This window comes from Cydia pomonella, chromosome 7 (assembly GCF_033807575.1).
Source record: "Cydia pomonella isolate Wapato2018A chromosome 7, ilCydPomo1, whole genome shotgun sequence".
NCBI classification, from domain to species: domain Eukaryota; kingdom Metazoa; phylum Arthropoda; class Insecta; order Lepidoptera; family Tortricidae; genus Cydia; species Cydia pomonella.
Window position 1 is genome coordinate 20544759 of NC_084709.1, and position 21077 is coordinate 20565835.

Genomic DNA, 21077 nt, shown 5'->3' on the forward strand with positions numbered 1-21077 from the left:
AAAAAGAGTGAGACGAATAACGAAAGTGACTAAAGATAAAGTGCGAATGATACCAAAAACGAGAGACACAAACAAAGACATAGTCCTAGGAAGACCGTGACGAAAAACGAAAAAGACTTATTAAGAAAGAGACAGGCTACATAATTGGACTTAAGACGATAGGGACATATAGCGATCGAGACGAATAAAGAATGAGTGACGAATACAGAATGAGACGGACATAAGAAATGAACGAAAAACGAATGGGACGAATTACGCTGATACCATAGAACCTTACCCTACAAGGCAGAGGGAATATATTTCCCATCAAAATTTAAACTAAAGTATCATAATGATAGGGTTCAATTTAGCACAAATCCTAATACCTTTATGCCTTATAAAGGATTAACGATGTAAATAATTTGAAATAATGAAATTTTATTTCAAATCCAATCAGGAAATAAAACGAGCCATTTAATAAATATAATTTATTTACAGCTTACGCCGTCTCCCGTTACAAAAATGCTCTCCACACAACAACGCGAACATTCGCTCGCATCACACGGGCACACATATCTCCCGTCGCACTCACACACGAGAACTTATCGCTAGTGGCGCCGCCGCGACGACCAAACGCGGAAAAAAAATGCACTTCTGGCTGACAAAAATGGTGAACATTGCTCGCGATTTTGTAATACATAGTTTATTTATGTAAATTAACATATCCTTTAGCCGCTAAGACAAACACAACTTTGATTTATCAAAACAAAATGAATGGGAGATCTTTTTAAAGGCTTCTGGCCGACTAAAGGATAAAACTAGATGCTATTCCGACATACATTGCATTTAAAACTAGAGAGCGAGGCGGCACGGTATGAAAGCAGCATTAACTGATAAATATTTGTGTTCACGAAATCAGGATAAAGGTTTCTAGCATACCTACTGACAAATAATTTATATAATAGACACAAACTCAGCATACTTCATGAAATGATAAACATGGTCGACGCGGCAAGCGTTTTTTTACTTTCAAATCCCATAATTTCATATAACATATTTTGATATTATTTTCACTAAAAATTATGACTAAATTGTGGTTGTGGCATGTCATTTACAGAAACGACTTTAGAAAAAATATGTAAATAACAAATCATGGCATATGAAATTATGGAATTCGGAGATATACTTATAGGTGACAATAAGGAAACTTATTTATCACAATAATTTCTATAAGGATGGTTGAAATTATTTGACATACCCGAAAAGTAACTGGAACCTAAGCTAGACATTGATATGCAATACGTCAAATAATTTCAATTTTGATAGTCCAAGAAATATTGAGCACGATCCCTTGGAATAGTAAAATATGGACATTACCCTCCTAAGGTCTATTTTGAAAACACATGAAATAAAAAAGACAGTGCTCTAATAATAGGACATTTTATTTTAATTACTCGGGACCCGAGGCCGTTAAGACCCGCGGCCTCGCGAGGTTAAATAAACTGTCAGTAGCGTTCTCGCCGTAAAAGCATGCTCAATATCTCCAAGGATCATAATTTTCAGTACATTCAAACAGTTAACCGATTGTAAACCTTATTGGAAATACATAAGGTCCACTAATGGGCAGAGCGCTGCTCGTACACAGCTCCAGGCTTCATACAGTCTCTAAACATTCAGTCCTACAGCTCGTCGTGGTCCTCGGCGGGCACGTCCTCGGCGGCGTCGGAGTCTGCGTCGGCGCCGACGTCGAGGAAGTCGTCGTCGTCGGGCACGGCGTCGGCCGGCACGCCGAGGGACTGCGCCAGCATCTGCTCCACGGACTCTGCAAATTCCACTGCCTGCCCTTCTTGTAGCATGAAGCCAGATCTGAGGGGAAAGTTATCGGAGTTAAACACCCAACTACTAAACTTACAACGTGTCGAAGAAGAGTCAGAGAAGTGAACTTTATACACATGAAACTCTGTATATGGCGATCAGTACGGATATGATGATAGTATTTTTCTGCTTGGCAGCGTCCGTCTCTTTCAATCGCGTGGTAACAAGTGACACTTATTTTAACACGTAGATAAAGCCATCCATACCACGCCTGCATGTGTACCATGACTAGGGTTGCCATATAAAAAAATGGAATATCCTAACACCGCACCGCACATCACCCTAAATTCCTGACATTTCCTGGACGGTAATTTCTATAAAAATAAACCCCCCTTTACCCCTCTTCTTCGAAGTAGCGGTTGTCTCATTTATGCTCTTTCTCTGATTGCTGTCGCCACCGTATGGTACAGCAACCAGGCTCTAGCTACAGCATAAACTTCCCTTTCCTCAGCTCAACTCCAAACTTTAAGCTTCTTCTAGGTTACTTGAGATTTGTATAAAAACTCTTGACACTCGCCCAGTCCCCCGTAGCCTTGACAAACTGCCTACCCCCCGCAGTCTTAACAAGCTGCCTGCCCCCCGCAGTCTGACAAGCTGCCTGCCCCCCGCAGTCTCACAAGCTGCCTGCCCCCCGCAGCCTGACAAGCTGTCTGCCCCCTGCAGTTCTAACAAGCTGCCTGCCCCCCGCAGTCTTGACAAGCTACCTGCCCCCCGCAGTCTGACAAGCTGCCTGCCCCCCGCAGTTTTGACAAGCTGCCTGCCCCCCGCAGTTTTGACAAGCTGCCTGCCCCCCGCAGTCTGACAAGCTGCCTGCCCCCCGCAGTCTTAACAAGCTGCCTGCCCCCCGCAGTCTGACAAGCTGCCTACCCCTCCCAGTCTTAACAAGCTACCTGCCCCCCGCATTCTTGACAAGCTGCCTGCCCCCCGCAGTTTTGACAAGCTGCCTGCCCCCCCGCAGTCTGACAAGCTGCCTGCCCCCCGCAGTCTTAACAAGCTGCCTGCCCCGCAGTATGATAAGCTGCCTGCCCCCCGCAGTCTGACAAGCTACCTGCCCCCCGCAGTCTGACAAGCTGCCCGCTGCTGCTGGGAACTAGGGAAGTGCTGGGTATACCTGAGCGCGGCGGTGCGGTAGAGCGACATGGCGGCCAGCTTGGTGGCGGGGTCGTCGGGCGCGTCGTTCACTCGCCGCAGCAGCTCCTGCACCAGCGGGTGGCGCGGGTTGATCTCCATCATCTTCTTCTGCGACAGGTGGTGCTTGCGCTGCGCGTCGTCAGCCTGGGACACACAAATAACGTTTCGCGTGTAAGTATTTGCGTCTCATATTTTCCTTGATGAGAGAGTGAGCCACAGTGGACCAAGAAATTGAACAGGTGGAATACCCCGCTTAGACGGAGTCTAGTGGCAATCGAGTCTCCTTGTATGAGTTAGAAGAGCGTCAGAAGCCGCCTCACCTTCTGGTGCGCGTTGGAGAGCGCGAGGCGCTCCATGTTGCCGGTCCAGCCGAACACCGTGGCCACCAGCGCCGCCGGGGACTTGGCCAGCCGCTTGGACACGGCGGCGCGCGTGATGAACTGCTGCAGCTGCTGGTCCAGCCACTTGGTGAGCGGCTGGAACTGCTCCTTGTATGATTCCCAGCGCTCCTTCTGTTGCTCGCCTGCCAAATTATGTACATTTTATCTTGTACTTTTTTTAACCCATCCGATTCTGGCAGGGTCGTTACGGTGTGGGAATTAAGGGAAATGACCACTTGCCACAATGTTAGATATATTCTACATAAGGTTACGGACTATTAGCCAACAAACTGTCTTCAGTTTCGCGAAGCTGTTGTATGTAGTCCTAAGTTTTTTTTTTGTTGAAAGAAAATAAATAAAATAAATTAAGACTTAGGATAGGCTGCACCAAACCGTCTGTCACCATTAAAGCGGTCGCTAAATTTTATGGGAATTTTCATAGTTCTCTGGTGAATGATGTTAAAGGACGCCAACGACGGCCATAGTCGTCAGCTTTGCCAATGTAATAGGGACTTACGCGAGACTACGGGGTACGGTAAAGTTCAATCCGCTTAAATAATCGCGATCGCCTGGCGACCGGGGCACGGGATATTCCTTCGCCGTCTAGCGTTCAAAGGGTTAAAGCATTCGCTAAATTTTATCTAGTGAGTGATGTTGATCAGTCCGTTAAAGCCCTATTTATATTTTCGTTATATTGCGGTATTTGGTAGATTAACTGAATTCATTGTACTCCGTAGTAAGTTTTTTTTTTCATAGGAAAACTTACAGCTAAGGTAATAAAATATGAAATTGTGTCGAATGTTGCATGCAAGTTTTTGACTGATCTAAATGGGGCTTAAATGTGGTTAGTGCAACTCGTCCTAAGTGTGGCGTACCTCACACATTATTGTTGTTATACATTAAATCAATTTGGATTGTAAATCTCTGCCTAGAAGTTAGTACAAAAAAACACGTTAAATTAAGTTAAATAAAGTTAGACCATATTGTATGAATATTCGTAGTAACACTACTATTATGATCCTATAGACAAAGGCCTTTTCGCCCCACGCGCCGCGTTTGTAATGAAGTTTACTTAGATATTGGGCAGTCAATTAATCGACAAATAAAAGTCCTGGAGGAGTAAAATATTTAAAAGCGACTCACTCTCGTTAACGTCGAAGATCTCCTTGGCCACGTTCTGGAACTTGAAGCCGTCGTACTCGGGCAGCGCGCCGAGGCAGTACTCGTCCACGGCCTCCGTCAGGTACAGCACCTCGTAGCCCGAGCGGACCAGGCGCTCCGCGAACGGAGACTTCTCCACCTGGATTCAAATGTTGCTATTTAACTACACTCCTTTGGAGATTATGTGAAGTACCTAACGTGCGAAGAATTTCCTATCTCTATCACACGTACGTAATTATATTGTTGTCACGCCCATGATGCCGGTGGTCAATGCCCCTGTGCGAGTGAGATAGCAATATACGTATGCGCATGCGATAGAGAAAAGGCATGGCAGGTCAATGTACGGAATTCTTTGTGCTTAGCGTCCTTACTTTAGTAGATCTGGAGAAGAAAACTATGAAAGAACCATCAAAAAAAGATTTGTTACGACCTCTATGCCATTATTGTTTATTGTTAGGGACATCAATAACGAGCTTAGACCGGTTCCTTGGGGTACATCCGAAGTTATCGAAAAAGCTTATATTTTGGTAGTAAGAAATTATCTAAGAGACAAACACCTGAATATCATCTCGGACTTCGTTTTTGTAGAAATGAATGTGTTTGAGTAGTGAGTGTTTTCAAAATGATTTTTTATTTTAATTTTTGTATGGTTTTCATCGAGAAATAAGTCCTTTCTTAATAAGAAAAAGACATGGTCAACCGTATTGAACGCCTTTGAAAAATCCATCAGTACAGCATCATACGTCGGCCAGGAACGTCATGGACTCGGAGGCCGACGAGTGGAAGCCAGCAGTCTGGCTCCTCACTCCTGGCCGCTGCAGGTGCAGTTACCTCAGCGCGGCTGGAGCCGGCGATGTAGTAGATGTGGTTCTGGCCCTTCTTCATGCGGGACACGTAGTCGGCCAGGAACGTCATGGACTCGGAGGCCGACGAGTGGAAGCCAGCAGTCTGGCTCCTCACTCCTGGCCGCTGCAGGTGCAGTTACCTCAGCGCGGCTGGAGCCGGCGATGTAGTAGATGTGGTTCTGGCCCTTCTTCATGCGGGACACGTAGTCGGCCAGGAACGTCATGGACTCGGAGGCCGACGAGTGGAAGCCAGCAGTCTGGCTCCTCACTCCTGGCCGCTGCAGGTGCAGTTACCTCAGCGCGGCTGGAGCCGGCGATGTAGTAGATGTGGTTCTGGCCCTTCTTCATGCGGGACACGTAGTCGGCCAGGAACGTCATGGACTCGGAGGCCGACGAGTGGAAGCCAGCAGTCTGGCTCCTCACTCCTGGCCGCTGCAGGTGCAGTTACCTCAGCGCGGCTGGAGCCGGCGATGTAGTAGATGTGGTTCTGGCCCTTCTTCATGCGGGACACGTAGTCGGCCAGGAACGTCATGGACTCGGAGGCCGACGAGTGGAAGCCAGCAGTCTGGCTCCTCACTCCTGGCCGCTGCAGGTGCAGTTACCTCAGCGCGGCTGGAGCCGGCGATGTAGTAGATGTGGTTCTGGCCCTTCTTCATGCGGGACACGTAGTCGGCCAGGAACGTCATGGACTCGGAGGCCGACGAGTGGAAGCCAGCAGTCTGGCTCCTCACTCCTGGCCGCTGCAGGTGCAGTTACCTCAGCGCGGCTGGAGCCGGCGATGTAGTAGATGTGGTTCTGGCCCTTCTTCATGCGGGACACGTAGTCGGCCAGGAACGTCATGGACTCGGAGGCCGACGAGTGGAAGCCAGCAGTCTGGCTCCTCACTCCTGGCCGCTGCAGGTGCAGTTACCTCAGCGCGGCTGGAGCCGGCGATGTAGTAGATGTGGTTCTGGCCCTTCTTCATGCGGGACACGTAGTCGGCCAGGAACGTCATGGACTCGGAGGCCGACGAGTGGAAGCGCAGCAGCTTGGCGAGGCGGGCGCGGTTGCTGGGGTCCTCCATTACTCCCAGTTTGATGCTACGATGAAAAAGAAGGTTACATGACTCGATTTGAACTTTTTGTCAAATGGTGAGTAAAGGAAATATTATATTATCTCTAGCAATGAACTGAGCCGGCATGGAGATCAATAGGGATGTCACCTGTATTTAAAATAAATTATTTACGAAATAAAGCACCAGATAATTATCAGAAAAATATAGCAGTTATTTTTTGACATAATATATTTTTAATATATTGAATAGAAGTAAAAAAATGTAGGTGATTTGACCATGACAGCACTTGTGCAATTTTCATATAAATTCCATACAGGCAAATTGTTTTGACAATTTGAAAAAAGAAACTGTTTTGACTAGTAGGAAACTACCATTGCATATGATTTAGATTCCATGTTCAAGATTTCATGATTCTTGAGACAGAATATTTAAAGTGAATGAGATGCCTCGAGCCTATGCAGATTGTGTTGCGGTACATAATAAAATACATTTTGACTTATTGTCCCTTCTCTATATGTCTCGGCGGCCGATCGTAAGATCAGGCAGATCGTAATGTTCCTGTGTAATGTTTTGACGGTAGTCAAATTAAACCAAATGCCCGAAGGGCAAACTGTCAAACAAATAGGAGCCCCGCGTCGACTCAGGTAATGAGACGAAGATTTTCACGTTTCATGATATGCTTAGGAATTTCACGATCTGCTTGATCTTACGATCGGCCGCCGAAATTTATACCACATGATGGTGGTCCTTTGTGAGAGAGTGTAGTCTGAACTAGGTTTATACACCTGTATTATGTAGATCACCAGACTCTTACCGCGGATAAAACATTATAAGGTCTAGTACTGAATTTACAACTAAACAATGGAACTGATGAAAAGAAAAGAAAATTAAAAAAAAAATACACATTACCTCTGTCTGCAGCATTCATTCTGAATGATCAGTTGCTACTTTAAAATTCGGAATTTTTATTTTACATATCGCAAAGCACTTACTTGGTGGAGTACTCCTTCCAGAAGGCCTCATATTCATCATCAGGGATCTTCTTTAGCATGTCGAGGGCCTTGCGGACGAGTTTCTTCTTGATGACCTTGATCAGTTTGTGCTGTTGTAGCGTTTCTCGGGACACGTTGAGCGGCAGGTCGTCGGAGTCCACCAGGCCCTGTGATAAAGACAAAAATAATGAATGTTGTTTTTATGCTCGAAAAGATGCCGCCATACCTTTGGCCTATGCTCGAGTAGATGGCGCCACTTTTTTAAATTTAACACATATCAGTGAAAGAATAAGGATCAAAGTTTAATGGCGTTCTAAAAGTTTTAATCATGTGCCGAAAGATTGCAGTAAATTTATTGTGGCTAGTAAGTTTACTATCGCTACATAGTTTTCTTTGAAAATTCACCTCTATTTCACATTCTTTTTGGTATACACCTCCCGACCGGTCTGGCCAGCTGGCTGTTAGTGATCCTGCATATTAAGCCGATGGTCCTGGGTTCCAATCCCGGTAAGGGCATTTATTTGTCTGATGAGCACAGATATTTGGTCCTGAGTCATGGATGTTTGTTTGTATTGAAGTATTTGTATATTATATGTCTGAGTACCCACAATACAAGCTTATTGAGCTTACCGTGGGACTTATTTATTTATTTATTTAATACAGGATAGCCCAAAAACACGTTGACATAGATTTTTTTGTGCTGCTGCTGACATTTTATTTTTATACTCTATTTAATCTGATTTTAATTTTCATTTGAACTTGATTTTAATTGTGATATTAATTTAATTTATATATTATACTAGTTCATTACTTAATAACTATTTTAATTAATTTATTTATTTGTGACTGTGATTATTTATTTAAAATTAATGTAATAATTATACTGTGGATACTAAGTTACTAACATAGTCTTAAAGAAAATTTGTAACTAATCTTACATATATGGGTATAATACCTGAAATAAATAGTTCAATTTCAATTAGTTACTGTGCATATTGTTGATAATTAACGTTTAAGTTAAATTATTGTAGTTTAAATTTTTAGACATTTTGTAAAAGTCATTTAAGTAAAAAAAAACCTAAAAATTGTTTGTCAAAGTATTTTTGGGTCACCTGTATATGATACATACCTGGATGAAAGCGAGGTAGTTGGGCATGAGGTCGTTGAACTCGTCGGTGATGAAGACGCGGCGCACGAACAGCTTGATGTGGTCGGTCTTGGAGCCGTAGCGGTTGAAGGAGTCGGCCGGCTGCGCGCGCGGCACGAACAGCAGCGCGCGGAACGACACCTCGCCCTCCGCCACGAAGTGCGCCCTGCCACCGATACGCGATGTGAACACGGTCCCACGAAATATTGTGCAACGAGGGGGGTAAGTCAAATTTTGGATACGAGGGTGCTAATTAAAGACCCGAGTTTGCAATATTCTTACCCGCGGAGTTACACACAATGTTTTTCATCACACTTGCGAAGAAAAAACTAAATTTTAAACGAAATTATTCTTAACCTTTTGAACGCCACGCCTATCGCACGCGGCGCGTAATCGTGAACTTTGTCGGTACGCATGAAGGTTGATATTGGGCTGTAGCCGCGCGCGTCATATGACGTCTTTGGCGGTCAAAACGTTAAATATGGTGACATATCAAACATTCGTCTGCCATTTTGTAATTCCTTGGCAGGTGAAGCATCGAAGGCACAGACCTATTCGGCATTCAGCCACGATTGAATATTATGTAAAAATATTTTAATCGGCTGTTAAATTTATCAAATTAAATAATTGTATACATAAACAAAAATAATAAACTATAAACGTCAGTATTTTAAAAGTAAAAACTCATTTATGCTACTTGGTTTGTATGAATAAGTGACATAATAAAGATCATTTTTTTAGTGACATAATTAAAGCAATATTTTAGGAGTCATTTTTTTTACAATCGGGAACAAAATAGGCCTTTGTCCTTCAGCACACCTGCATGAAATAAGATCTTTTTCAAGCAAGTGTGATGAAAAATAAATAAAATAAAATATCTGTTATAAATATTAAGAGACATACGAGATGCTGCCATAAATTTTAACCCTTGACTTGAGTGCTCGCGCTATGCGTTTTTTTGCCGCCCGTGGCGAAAAACCAAAGAACGGGATCCTATTACTAAGACTCCGCTTGAACTGATCTGAAGATGGAGACAATAGGTGACAAGGAACTCTGTAATGAAACGACGCAAACTACTTGTGTTTGGGGTTGTTAGTCTCAATGAGTATTAGTTGCCTGTGGAAAGAAAAGTACAGTCAGCGACAAAAGCTTGTACCAAAAATGAGATATTTGTCAAAGACTTTCTAATAGTTTTCTAGAATATTCAAGTAAAATGTCTGTGTGGTACTAGTTTCCGTTGTTGGTGCGTTGGTTTTGTCTGCTCTACAAGGTAAGGGTAGAACTACTAACTTTGCAAGTGGTGGGCTGGTATCCTTGGTGAGCGACTTGTAGAAGGTGACATATTCCTCGTCAGACACCTCGGCAGGCTTGCGGGTCCAGATGGGCTTGTTGTCGTTCATGAGCTCCCAGTCCCAAACGGTGCGTTCGGTCTTCTTCTTTTCCTTCTTCTCTTCTGTCACATCCTCGACCTGACATAATGAAACATTTGACATTTATACGATTGCCTTAAATTAGGTGTAGCGTTTTTCAATTTTTCCCAGATCTGTTTTCCTTAATGTCCCATAGCAAATGAATTTTCAGAAGACATTTTAAAGACGCATATTGGTAGCAATATTTGGAAATTGCTAACAGATGATTTTGTTATTTATACATTATATTACATGTTGATGTTATTGGAGTACGCAGCAAAAATAAAGTTCAAGCTTTACCTTGACCTGCCGTTTAAGCCTTTGAACGTCACGCCTATGGTGTGCGCATCATCGGGAACCTTGTCGGCATACACAAAGGTTGATAATTCCACTAGCGCCAGTTGACGTCTTTGGCAGTCAAAGGGTTAACCGATTAATTCTCTCTATGGAACCACAGCCATATCGAAGTCTACCAGACACTTGTTGGATGATGATATTGATGACCACCTGTATGGGGAAGTTGAACTGCGAGTACTTCACTAGTGTATCTCAGCATCCTCATCATCAGCAGCTGGCTCGTCGGCCTCCTTTTCCTCAACGGTCCTGGTGTGCGAGACCCATAGGTGAATGAGGAAGTTGAACTGCAAGTACTTCACCACTGTACCTGAGCATCCTCATCATCACCAGCACAAGTTGGCTTGTCGGCCTCCACTTCCTCAACGGTCTCGGTGTACGAGGCCCACAGGTGGATGGAGAAGTTGATGAACTGCAAGTACTTCACTAGTGTACCTGAGCATCCTCATCATCAGCAGCAGGAGCTGGCTCGTCGGCCTCCTCTTCCTCAACGGTCTCGGTGTGCGAGGCCCACAGGTGGATGGGGAAGTTGATGAACTGCGAGTACTTCTTCACGAGGGCGCGGATGGTGTCAGGCTGCAGGTAGTCTGCGGCTTCTTCTTTCAGGTGCAGCCTGATAAATATATAAAATGTAATAATAAAAAAAAAACACAAATAAAAATTGTGCCCCACATCCTAGTCGCTCGGTACGGTGCAAAGCGCTGAGCGAAATATATAGGCCAGCCCTCTGGTCACCAGAAGCCTCTATAAGGCGCTTTGACAACTCCTCATAAAGGCGACTCGCGCTAGGCCCCCACGGCCCCAGGGTTTCAATCCCAAACGTCGCAAATATATATGTAGCTACTACCATACCATACTTGCGACGTTTGAGGTTTTCGGCCGAGGATGCAGCCGCATCAGCGCCAACTTTGGTGCTTGGAATATGGGACGATGCCAGGGTATCCACTCAGACCTCTTGCCGTCGACCCTGGCTAGACCATTGGGCTCGAGGACCGCAGGTACCTTGGCACTGACGAGGGCCCTTCAGATGACGTCGTTGAGGCTGGCGTGGCGAGGGTTCCTCCCAGCATTACAGGTGCACGAGACTCATGAGAGGCCGTGGTGGCCCAGTTAAAGTCCACACAAGTATGTTGGTGGTTGGTTTATCCACCCTAACCCCGCATTGCATCAGTGGGGTAGATTTGATGATGCCTTTATTCTGAGACATGTGCCCAATCGGAATGTCGTATTGTCCAGTATTATACCTATTGTTGTGGATGGGAATAATAAATAAATAAAATAATTAAATAAATAAATATAAATATTATAGGACATTATTTATTACACAAATTGACTAAGTCCCACAGTAAGCTCAATAAGGCTTGTGTTGAGGGTACTTAGACAACGATATATATAATATATAAATATTTATAAATACTTAAATACATAGAAAACATCCATGACTCAGGAACAAATATCCATGCTCATCACAAGAATAAATGCCCTTACCAGGATTTGAACCCGGGACCATCGGCTTCGTAGGCAGGGTCACTACCCACTAGGCCAAAATGGTCGTCAAATCGTCGGGAATGTCTGTAACCACAGACCCGACTCTGTCGATCTGTCGGACTAAGCGAGGGTTCCTTGTTGGACGACAGAGAGGCTTGTCCCACTACCTTTGCGAACATGAGTTGACAGGCGGGTGTGTATTAGGGTACGTTAATGACCGGCCTCCATGACTAGAAAAAATTGAAGGGCAAAATTGAAGGGGGAAATTTGGAGGGGCAAAATTTTCCCGATGAGGTTTTGAGCACCGTGTACCGAAGCCAAGAAAGCAGGTAGCGCAACGCTGGAAATTTTGAGGATACCCAGGCCGCCCAACCTAATGGGAAGGGCTATGGAAACCGCTTCTGAGCATTTATAGGCGTGGTCGGCGACGAGGAGGGCCGAGAAGCTGTGTCTCAAACTATAGTACATACGTGATGTGAGTGCCGCGTTTGAGGGTGTCTCCCCTCGGGTCGGGCGCCACGCTGAAGGAGCTGGCGTCGCTCTCCCAGACGTGCTGCACGTCGTCGTTGTGCTTGGAGACCACGGTGACGCGGTCGGCGACGAGGAAGGCCGAGTAGAAGCCCACGCCGAACTGCCCGATCATGTCGTTCATCTCCTGAGCGCCACTCTGCAACCATAACATTTTGTTAGTTAACAAGTCACTAAAAAGATGGACCACGCTAACTCTGCATCGCGTTTGCTATGACGAATTGTGGCTATAACATGTCAAGTTAGCTTAGACGGACCCTAATATATTACTGCACTTGAACACGTCAGATCTGTGGCAAAAAAGTACGAGCGTTTGCGAGCATTTACGAATAATTTTTATTGGCAATTTTTGAAGACTGCTTATGCTTTATTTTATGGATGAGTCGATCAGTCGACTAATAAAAAAATCTCCAAACAGGTTGGCCAGTTAACAGAAAAAAAATGCAGTTTGTGGTGGTATTACTTTTTTAGATCGGCTCAGATATGAAGGTGTTAAACGGACACAACCAAGTGCCTTGAACTTGACAAATTTTACATGAACACAAATAAAATATGGGCTCATCCTATCCCTTTTTACGATCTCGCAAAACTACAAAGTAACCCTTACCTTTTCAGCGTCTTGCATCTTAGACAAAAAGTCAGCCGTGCCCGACTTGGCGATGGTGCCCAGATTATTGACCAGATCATTCTTGGTCATGCCAAGACCAGTATCGATAATGTGCAGTAATCTGCGCTCTGGGTCCGCCTTAATGCGGATTCCGAGTTCTTCCGTCGCGTCCAACACCTTGCGGTCGGTTAGGGACAGGAGACGGATCTTGTCGAGAGCGTCTGAGGCGTTGGAGATCAATTCACGGAGGAAGATCTGAAAAGAAAGAGTCGATGTTATGTCGAATAGAAACTGTCGTGACTCACGACTGGTGACGTATTTTAGTCACGCGACATTCAAGCTATTGCATTTTCAAGCACTGAGGTTGACTCGCGTTGCGCTCTTTCAAGGGTTAAAGAAAGAAGGGAATAGCCACGAAAGTTAATGATTTCACACTTGCCCACAAGTATGTACGTAAGATTAAGAAGGTTACCGTCAAACGGGGGAAAATAGACGGATTTCAAGTTTACGAGCAAAAAAACATAGAAATTACTCCATTATCTAATTGCTGTTATATTTTGCTTTTTTACGTATGATATCAACATATTATATGTGAATTGTTTATTTTAACTTGTTCTTTATATGTCTGTCCCTAATTAGACAATGGAGTGGAGTAACCTTAGACACCAACGATTTGGTGAGATTTATCGAAGTATAAAATGCTAATTTATACTAACATAAAACATAAAGAACAAGTTAAAATAAACAATTCACATATACACATAATAATATACATATAATATAACTAGCGTTATATTATATGTTTTGATGTATTAAAATATGTACTAAGGAAGTTAAGGAAAGGTGCGTTCACACACGTTTATTGGAAAAAAAACGGGTACGTGGTGGAAGGTTTTTACACTGTGTTAATAGCCACCACTGTCCACGAAGTCATAAGTAGTAAGTTACCTCCTTGTTGCGGTACAGCGAGTTGATGATGAGCTTCATCATGCGGTTGACCTCGGTCTGGAAGGTGTGGTTGGAGGCCTTGGCCCGCAGTTCGGCCATCTGCGCGGGACTCAGGCCATCTGGGTTGATCGCCTCCGCTTCACGGGCAACTGTCTCCGCGTCTGAAATTAAAAGTTAATGTATAAAAACGCCATTTGCGTGAGAAAAATATTTAAACTATTTAGAGCATGTGATATGATCGAGGCATGGAACATTCGTTTCCGCACAAGTTAGCGCGTCAAAATACGGATAGGTTATATTTCAATAAAGTGAAATTAGAAACCAAAATCTGTCAAAAATAGACAGTGTCCGAACAGGTTTGCTTTTAACAAATCCTTAAGCGAGCACTTTGCTGGCAGTACTGGAAAATCTTAGTGTTTCTGCTTTGTAAGTTCATCTGATTTCATATCTATGTATGTATATGTAAGTATATGTATTTGTATCAATATTATTTATATATATGTATGTTTATGTTTGTCTATTTCTTATGAGTGTATTGTGTTCGTACATGTACCTAATTGTATTATCTATACCTCATGTTTAATTATGTACCGCCTACAACTTATCTGCTTTGCCTAAAGGTTGACTGGTAGAGAATGCCTTACGGCATTAAGTTCGCCTATTGTACAGTGTGTTTTCTTATGTACAATAAATATTAAATAAATAAATAGGTACCTACATATTCCTATGATAACCAAGTTTGGTAAGTTTTTCCAACTTTTTTTTTTATATTATGTCGGTGGCAAACAATCGTACAGCCCGCCTGATGGTAAGCAGTATCCGTAGCCTATGTACGCCTGCAACTCCAGAGGAGTTACATGCGCGTTGCCGACCCTAACCCCCTCCCACCCCTCGTTGAGCTCTGGCAACCTTACTCACCGGCAGGAACACAACAGTATGAGTAGGGTCTAGTGTTATTTGGCTGCGATTTTCTGTAAGGTGGAGGTACTTCCCCAGTTGGGCTCTGCTCTAGATCTGGAATGACATCCGGTGTGTTGTGCCCTGCCACACAGAGCGAGATGACATTCACAATGCCCATACCTCTCTTGTGGACGTAGTTTAAGGACGTACCCGGGTCCAAAAGTAAAAGGAGTTACTGATATTGTGTCATACCCTATAACTAAAAAGACATCCAAGCAAAAAGATATGATTCAAAAATGCCTATTTTTCTTAATAAGAAGTTAACCTAATTTTTTTGTGCGGATTTTATAAGCGGAAACTATGTTTTTGATAAGACTTGTTTTGTAAGTATTGTGTATCGCGTATAAAGTTTACAGTGATTATACCTACATCTACGCAAGCGCGCTCGTAGTCGTAGCGACGTCTATCGACCTAACATCGATACTTGAACATAATTGCATACTCTATCTATTTCACTTACGACAGTACGTAATAAGGTCATAATAAGCCTGGTTTTGTTTAAGTAGAGAATATTTTTCAAAGCGCAAGCACGCTTTGCTCAACAATTGATTTCTGTAGGCAAACGCCAACTTAAACATCATGTCATCGCCCGAGACGAGTTCCCGCGCGAGCCCTAAGCGGCGCCCGCCGCCGCCACCGGTGCCATCGGGGTCCCCGGTGCGACACCCGCGCTCCTTCAAGCTCCGCTTCGCGGCCCAACGCGTGCCGGGACACTCGAACCAGTCGGCTATTCGCCCGCTCAAACTACGTAAGCTTAAATAAAATTGCGAGCATTCTGGAAAGGCTTGGCCAATGTTTATCATGCTATCAGAGGAGCCCAGTTCCCGTGCGAATCCTAAGCGGCGGCCGTCGCCCTCGGGGTCTTCGCAGCTCAACCGTTTCAGAGACTTCAATGTTAAGTGGTATGTTAGGTCAGTCCAGCGCATTTTGGACCTGCATAACTAACCCTAAGATAATAATTGTGTAGGTCATTTTAATTTGACCATCTCGCCCGCTTAACTATTTCTGCTGCTGAATACACGCGTCGTAGTATTTTTAATTAATTGTAAATGTAGCCGACTTCCAACTGGCCTAACTAATATTTTCGGATTTTCACCAGTAATTCAGCTCATAATTTTGCGACTTGAAAACTAGGCCGAACAACGATTAAACTAGTGAACGTAAAGTTACGACTTTTAAACCAAGATAACACGGCAAATATGAGATTAATACGCTTTCTGTAAACGTGAAGATCTCCGCGACTCACTATTTTTCCAGAATAACAAATTAATAAACTTACTTTATGATTTTAGCGGCTTTGGTGACAGACAAGTTTTGGCGCCGCGCGGGCCGCGAGGAAACCGTGGAAGCAGAGTCTGAAGAGCGGGCTCTAAATAAAGTGCGAGACATGTTCGAGCTGGGGCCGAGGGAGAAACACGCTAGGCCAGTGCAGTCCTCGCACGAGTAAGTGAGACAACATGACTGTGTGAACAGTAACGTATAAAGAGCACCTCTGATCATAGAGACATGTTCAAGCTGGGGCCGAGAGAGAAACACGCTGGGCTGTGCAGTCCTCGCACGAGTAAATGAGACAGCATAACTGTGTGAACAGTAACGTATGAAGAACACCTCTGACCATAGAGACATGTTCAAGCTGGGGCCGAGGCCGACGCTAGGCCTGTGCAGTCCTCGCACGAGTCAGTAAGACAGCAGGACTGTGTGAACAGAGCGGTTCCGAACAGTCATGTTCAAGCAGGAACCGAAAGAAAAGGCAGCAGGCGCAGGCATCCATAGGCTGCGGTGACCGCTTTTCACTAGGCGGACGTTATGCTTGTTTGCCGCCAACATCGTCTTTAAAAAATGACTACAGCTAAAAAGCTAATTTTTTTGGTCTTTGCAGGTACGGATGGTGGGAGGCGTATACCCCTCAAATCTGGGCGGCTCCTCGGAATGACCGGCGATTACATCATGGCCTGAGGGACTCCGCGTGGCTCAAACTACGCGCTCGGGAGCTCGTGGAGCCGCCGCAACGGCGACGATAATACACAAACATAGACTACACAGACACCGAAGCATGAGGTCACCACACATTGGTGAAATTTCACTTTTTTATGTAGTAGGCAGCAAACGAGCAGACGAGCCGCCTGATGGGAAGCAGTCTTCGCCACTTATGGACATAAGCAACATCAGAGGAGCTACTTATGCGTTGCCATCAACCTTCGAGGACCAATACCTACCTGCTTCCTGAAGAACCCCATGTCATAGCGCAAGGGAGACATCTCAGAAGCTCATTCCACAACTTGCACGTTCTGGACAAAACAAAAACGAGCGAGATGCCCGCTTGTTCTTGGTTTACCACGTGTCGAGGAAGTAAGATGAGCTTTGTTTCTTTGGCGGGAGATGCGGTGATAAAAACACGACGATGGCACCAAATCAAAAAGTTCTTCAGAACATTCCCCGTTATACAGAGTTACAGACGCTAGTCGTAAAATGCTAAGATTCAAGGACGGTCACTTGTAAAATGCTAAGATTGAAGCAGCACAAACTGCACTTTTTTTTAATATTACGTCGATGGCAAACAAGCATACTGCCCGCCTGATAGTAAACAGTCTGCGTAGCCTATGGACGCCTGTAACTCTGGAGGTGTTACATGCACGTTGCCAACTCTAACACCCTCGTTGAGCTCTGGCAACTAGTCTAGTGTTATTTGGCTGCAGTTTTCTGTAAGGTGGAGGTCTGGAGGTACTTCCCCAGTTGGGCTCTGCTCTAGATCTGGAATGACATGTGCTGTGCTTTGCCCTACCACACAAAACGAGATGACATTCACAGTGCTCATACCTCTCTTTTGGACGTAGTTTAAGGGCATACCCGGGTCCACCTGTTTATACTATAACAACTCCAGCAAATATTATTACCCAATACAAGTGTAATTGTTAGCCTAACTGAAATGAGCAGTTGCACTCCCATACTAAATTTGTACAGAATGCTTATGTGTGGTAACCATGATTGTCTTATATGGTCATATTAGTTAAGGTGGTCTGTGTACACAAATGAAAAGCACGGGATACTTAGGAGATCGGGCTGCCAATACCTATGTTGCTGGCTCTGGATAAAAAAGTCCTCAACATTGACACTATAAAAATGCTCCCCCGGGATGTCTCTCCGACGTCATTCTTAGGATAAGATAGAGGAATTCCTATAATATACACCATAGGTCTCCAAACCCCGGCCCGCAAGGCGTTTCAATCCGGCCCGCGGACACCTCAAGCGACAGCCTGCATAACTAGACCTCCTGGACCCTTCCCCTGGCCGAAAAACCGATAGTGGCCCGTGCGAAAGTTTCTGAGGTGCTACATGGCGTTTGGAGACCCCTGATATACACCAAAAAAAAACTAAAAATGCCCTGATAAATGAAACTGTATATAATAATTGTTTAAATCAGTAACATTTCCATGACACTTCAAACATTGATATGCTATTGATAATAATAAAAATAAAGTCTAATTATTTCATGTGTTTCTAATTAAATAAAATATTATTGTAATCTCAGAGGGCCTACCGCGAACCACGTTCGACATGTTGCCTCCCTGTCACACTTACGTACAAATTTACAAGTGCGACAAAGAGGCAGCACGTCGAACGTGGTTCGCGGTAGACCCTCAGTTTTCCTGCATGCTCTTAATCTTGCCAAGGTAAAAATAATTAGATTTGACCACTGTCAATCTAGTAATATTGTATAGCATTATCAGTGAAGAGATAAGCTTCAGTGGTAAACCTGGCACAGATAACTAAACAACAGATTAACTCGCAATAATCTTTTTAGCCATTATTATTTGTCTTAGTAACTATCCAAAATTCAAGTTAATTTACAAAAAAAATCAGTATTTTTTTTTTATATTTATAGTTTTCGTTATGAGTTTAAAGATCAACACAAGATAAAAAAACAGACAAGTGCGAGTCAGACTCGCCCACCGAGGGTTCTATTCAAATATAAGTAATTTGTTATTTATTTCAAACAAATTTACAGTTGTCAGATTTTTCCCAGTACTTGTAGTATAAGATAATATTACTTGCCAAATTTCATAGTTCTAGGTCAACGGAAAATACCAGATATTTTTAATTTAATTCCCTTGAGTGTTGAAATATGTTTTTTTTTTGGGAGCAAGAACAGCCATATCTTTTTTTATGTTAACTTAGAAGTTTGATTTTTTCACAGCTTTAAGGGACTGTAGACCTGGGTTATGGTTTTAGTTTCAACTTGATTCTTCCATGCGCTCGTGAGATAAATGGTCTTGACAGACAGAAAATAAAGTGATCCTATAAGGGTTCCGTTTATTTTCCTTTCGAGGTACGGAACCCTAAAAATGTAGTGAGAAACTAGAGAGAGCATTTAACAAATATGTAGGTAAAAACGTGTCGTAAATGAACAAATTTGTAAGAGAATATTAAATAAACATTAAATAAACCGGCCAAGAGCATGTCGGGCCACGCTCAGTGTAGGGTTCCGTAGTTACTCTTCCGTCACAATAAGCTAAACTCGAGCTTAAAGTATAGTAAATTGTTAACCAAGGGATGAAACGGTACCTTTCACCTGAGTTAAACAAATAGGCAAATTTGCATAATCAGTACCTAATTAAAATAAGTCTTTTTACTATGAAGGGAAAACTTTTTGCGATAACTCAAAAACAGCTAAACTGATCATGTCCGCTATAGTTTTCATTTAATGTCTTTCTTAAGCTCTACTTCCACGATTTTTTTCATATTTTTTGGACCTATGGTTCAAAAGTTAGAGGGGGGGGGACACATTTTTTTTTCTTTCGGAGCGATTATCTCCGAATATATTCACTTTATCATAAAATGTTTCTTGAAACCCCCTATTAGTTTTGAAAGAGCTTTCCAACGATACCCCACACTCTAGGGTTGAAGCGAAAAAAAAAATTCACCTTCACTTTACGTGTAGGGGAGGTACCCTAAAAAAAATTAAATTTTTAGATTTTATTGTACGACTTTCTCGGCTTTATTGATTTATATATCCATGCCAAATTTCAGCTTTCTAGCACTAACGACCACGGAGCAAAGCCTCGGACAGACAGACAGACAGACAGACAGACAGACAGACAGACAGACAGACAGACAGACAGACAGACAGACGGACATGGCGAAACTATAAGGGTTCCGTTTTATGCCATTTGGCTACGGAACCCTAAAAAAACAGTAGATGCAAAATTCTAATAAAAATGTATGGTAAGTATAAAATATTGATGTAAAAACATTATAAATATGTTACCCCACTTGTTATTTAGATGTGGTGCATTACAAACTTATCCCCTGGAGTAATAGGCCGTCGACTCCCAACCGATTACGTCGTTTAAATTTGCAATTTGTTTAATTGAAATAAAATAAAATTCCAACAACTCAAAGTGGCATATGCCACTTAATGAGCTACATAGTTTCATGAAAAATGAACTCACCAGTCCGGGAACCTTCTCTTGAAATACCGAGGTCGGCATCCACCGTCATCTCCTCCACGGTCCCCACACCCTCCTGCGCCACGGTCCAACCTGAAAACACACATATCTCATCAACAGACCAAATTTCTCTGGAATCCTCTAATCTAAGTGGGTAGATATGAATGAAAAAACACGAGTATCACACACAAGTGTATGTTATCAAAACAATGACACTTAGCAGTGCTCAGAAGCAGCAGCGCCCACAGAAAGTTCTAGGTTCACGCCGCCCGGCGTCGAAAGTCGACCCCTTCAATGAAATCAGATGGTAACGGTACTTACGAGAACGTAACTAGAATAAAATGGTCCACTACACCTTATCTACTCATGTGAAATTCAGACTTCGTAAGAAACAAAATCTTTAGACAGAAAATCCCGTTTGTGCTACGTTGACAAAAAGGGAGGATATTTACCTGAGAGGAGTAGGAGGCCCAATCCCAACAACAAAAAGTACTTCATTGTTAGCTCTCCCTCGCGGGTGACAAAGACTTATTCAAAAACGATGTATTAATATTTAATTATATTGCGCCGGTTAACACGAAATAGTAGCTTCGCCTTCTTTATGTCTTCGCGATCTGTTTGAAACTGACAGATAGAAGAAAAGTAAGAAAAAGAAAGGAGGTGATAAACTATACCGCTCCGCTGGGATTAGCGAAGAACTCTGACGATTCGATTTGCTATTGGAGTAATACCTATTTATCTCACTATTGGCCAATCATATGATACCACGCCA

General features: G+C 43.4%; 2 protein-coding genes across 2 annotated transcripts; one reads left to right on the top strand and one right to left on the bottom strand.

Moving 5' to 3' along the window:
• Positions 1–452: 452 nt before the first annotated feature.
• Positions 453–20995, bottom strand: LOC133520120 (endoplasmin homolog). Its single transcript, XM_061854446.1, has 14 exons — positions 20758–20995; positions 20309–20398; positions 13899–14059; positions 12951–13205; positions 12286–12482; positions 10763–10940; positions 9855–10033; positions 8547–8730; positions 7418–7584; positions 6282–6450; positions 4509–4665; positions 3306–3508; positions 2966–3129; positions 453–1845 (listed from the first exon to the last, which is right to left on the bottom strand). Exons 1-14 carry the CDS (start codon positions 20801–20803, stop codon positions 1659–1661), a joined length of 2337 nt encoding a protein of 778 aa, XP_061710430.1. The 5' UTR covers positions 20804–20995; the 3' UTR covers positions 453–1658.
• Positions 14066–18218, top strand: LOC133520116 (uncharacterized). Its single transcript, XM_061854441.1, has 3 exons — positions 14066–15606; positions 16151–16301; positions 16738–18218. The coding sequence occupies exons 1-3, from the start codon at positions 15438–15440 to the stop codon at positions 16877–16879; spliced, it is 462 nt and encodes a 153-aa protein (XP_061710425.1). The 5' UTR covers positions 14066–15437; the 3' UTR covers positions 16880–18218.
• Positions 20996–21077: the final 82 nt, after the last annotated feature.

What these genes read in the sequence shown, in the direction of transcription:
- LOC133520116 (XM_061854441.1), top strand. Translation starts at nt 15,438, where the DNA reads ATGTCATCGCCCGAGACGAGTTCCCGCGCGAGCCCTAAGCGGCGCCCG. An exon ending in TATTCGCCCGCTCAAACTAC is followed by an intron (nt 15,607 to 16,150) that starts GTAAGCTTAAAT and finishes TTATGATTTTAG; the next exon opens with CGGCTTTGGTGACAGACAAG. An exon ending in CCAGTGCAGTCCTCGCACGA is followed by an intron (nt 16,302 to 16,737) that starts GTAAGTGAGACA and finishes TGGTCTTTGCAG; the next exon opens with GTACGGATGGTGGGAGGCGT.
- LOC133520120 (XM_061854446.1), bottom strand. Translation starts at nt 20,803, where the DNA reads ATGAAGTACTTTTTGTTGTTGGGATTGGGCCTCCTACTCCTCTCAG. An exon ending in AAACGCGGCACTCACATCAC is followed by an intron (nt 10,941 to 12,285) that starts GTATGTACTATA and finishes TATATTTATCAG; the next exon opens with GCTGCACCTGAAAGAAGAAG. An exon ending in TACCGCACCGCCGCGCTCAG is followed by an intron (nt 1,846 to 2,965) that starts GTATACCCAGCA and finishes CTTTCCCCTCAG; the next exon opens with ATCTGGCTTCATGCTACAAG.